This window comes from Sinocyclocheilus anshuiensis, unplaced genomic scaffold (genome assembly GCF_001515605.1).
Source record: "Sinocyclocheilus anshuiensis isolate Anshui unplaced genomic scaffold, SAMN03320099.WGS_v1.1 scaffold2144, whole genome shotgun sequence".
NCBI lineage: Eukaryota > Metazoa > Chordata > Actinopteri > Cypriniformes > Cyprinidae > Sinocyclocheilus > Sinocyclocheilus anshuiensis.
The window spans coordinates 119,138-121,080 of NW_015547642.1; the positions used below are offsets into that span (position 1 = coordinate 119,138).

General features: G+C 39.5%; 1 protein-coding gene across 1 annotated transcript in view; it reads right to left on the reverse strand.

Moving 5' to 3' along the window:
• The window catches only part of syngap1a (synaptic Ras GTPase activating protein 1a), an 80,376-nt gene that overhangs the window by 3,886 nt on the left and 74,547 nt on the right, over window positions 1-1,943 (reverse strand). The window contains exon 17 of the mRNA XM_016504020.1: window positions 115-573. Coding sequence (XP_016359506.1) covers window positions 115-573 — 459 coding nt within the window. The remainder of the gene's footprint in view (window positions 1-114; window positions 574-1,943) is intronic.

The window sequence follows — 1,943 nt, forward strand, 5'->3', positions numbered from 1 at the left end:
GTGTGTATGTGTGTGAGTGAGTGTGTGTGTGTGTGTGTGTGTGTGTGTGTGTGTGAGAGTGAGTGAGTAAGTGTGTGTGTTTGTGTGTGTGTGTGTGAGTGAGTGTGTGTTCACCTGTTTGTTCATGGTTGGCTTGAGCAGGTGCTGTTGGTTGGTTTGCTGTGTGGGTTTTGCTGGTTGGCTGCTCGGTGTGTTTTCTGTGCTCTCACTGGCTCCGCCCTGAGGGGCGGGGCTCTCCGAGGCCGTGCTGGACTGATGCGGCAGGCCGGGGGCGGGGCTATCCTTCACCGACAGCTGTTGCCTCGGCAACTGCCTCCCCCCGAAACTGGAGTCGGGCGACTGGAGGAGGTTCCCGCTCTGGGGGCGGGTCTTGGGGGGCGTGGAGTTGACAGCCGAGCTGACAGACAGCTGGTGGGAGGGTTGAGGCTTCATGCGCTGAGGAGGAGGCGGGGCCATGGAGGCCTGTCGGACAGGATGGATGGTGGTGGGGGGCGTGGCCAGGGAAGCGGGCGTGCCGGTGCCTGTGGCTGTCTGCGGGGCGATGCCCATCAGAACCTGCTGCTGGAGATTCTCCTGATGACACAAACACACACAGAGTCTCACATCCAACAGCGTTAGTATAGCTAACGAAAAACTAAAACCATTTAAAAACATTTCCATTACTTCAAATAAAATAAACATTAACTGAAATAACTGATTTTTTTTTTATTTTAGCTAGCTACCAAGGCACTGTGATATTAACACATTTAACTCCAAACTCTCATTACTGTAATGCTAAAAAAGCTGATAAATTATTTACCTTCTGAAGCATTCGTATGAAAGTGCCTGTTTGTACTGCCTGCTTTTTAAAAAATTTTAATAAAGTAATTAACATTGATTTAATCCTTCATGAAAGGATTTATTATTATTATTGTTGTGTTTAGTCATCAAAAAAAATTATTTCACAAAGCAAATCATTTTTGGTCCTAAAATGAGTCTTTATGCAAAATATATATATTTTTTGCATTAAATAAATAATTTATTTTTTCTTAATCATTTTTTTTTTTTTTAATTACATGTAATTTCTATTTTTTATTTGATTTTGAAATTAAGCATGAGTTAGATGTTTAAGTATTTTCTAATGGATGATATTAAATGAATTATGAAACATTAGAGAAATATAGAAGCTCAATGCGTAGAAGATCTTGATTAAGTTAAAACCGAAACCAAGCCATTCACACAGAATGCATATTCAGCGCATTTTCTAGACGGACAAATAGCCATTCACACAGAATGCATATTCAGTGCATTTTCTAGACAGACAAATATGACTGCTGCACTCGCGTCTCACACAAGAGATGTAGCCATGCATGCAAAGTTAAAACAGTTTAAACTTTTAGAAAACACGTCACGAATTTGTGGTTTATTCCTTTTCACTGCGTCTCATATGTTTTTAAATGCAGTCTGCGTGAATGGTGCTTCGGCTCTTTGTATTAAGCAATGAATAAATACATGATGCTGTTTTGTTCATAACGGTTTATGCAATTTACGAAATTATATTTGATTTTTATGAGTTAATTTAGACGTAATGCTGTTTTTTTTAATAGAGTTACTTCCTTGCGTTGACTATTTAAATGCGCTGCATTATTTTGCTCATTGCGCCCTCCTGTGGCCTCGGGAGACAAGACAAAAGTTTCCTTCAGACCTATATGTGACCCTGGAGCACAAAACTAGTCATAAGGGTCAATTTTTTGGAAATTGAGATTTATGCATCATCTGAAAGCTGAATAAATAAGCTCTCCATTGATGTATGGTTTGTTAGGATAGAACAATATTTGGCTGAAAATCTGGAATCTGAGGGTGCAAAAAAATCGAAATATTGAGAAAATAATCTTTAAAGTTGTTCAAATGAAGTTCTTAGCAATGCATATTACTAATCAAAAATTAAGTTTTGATATATTTAG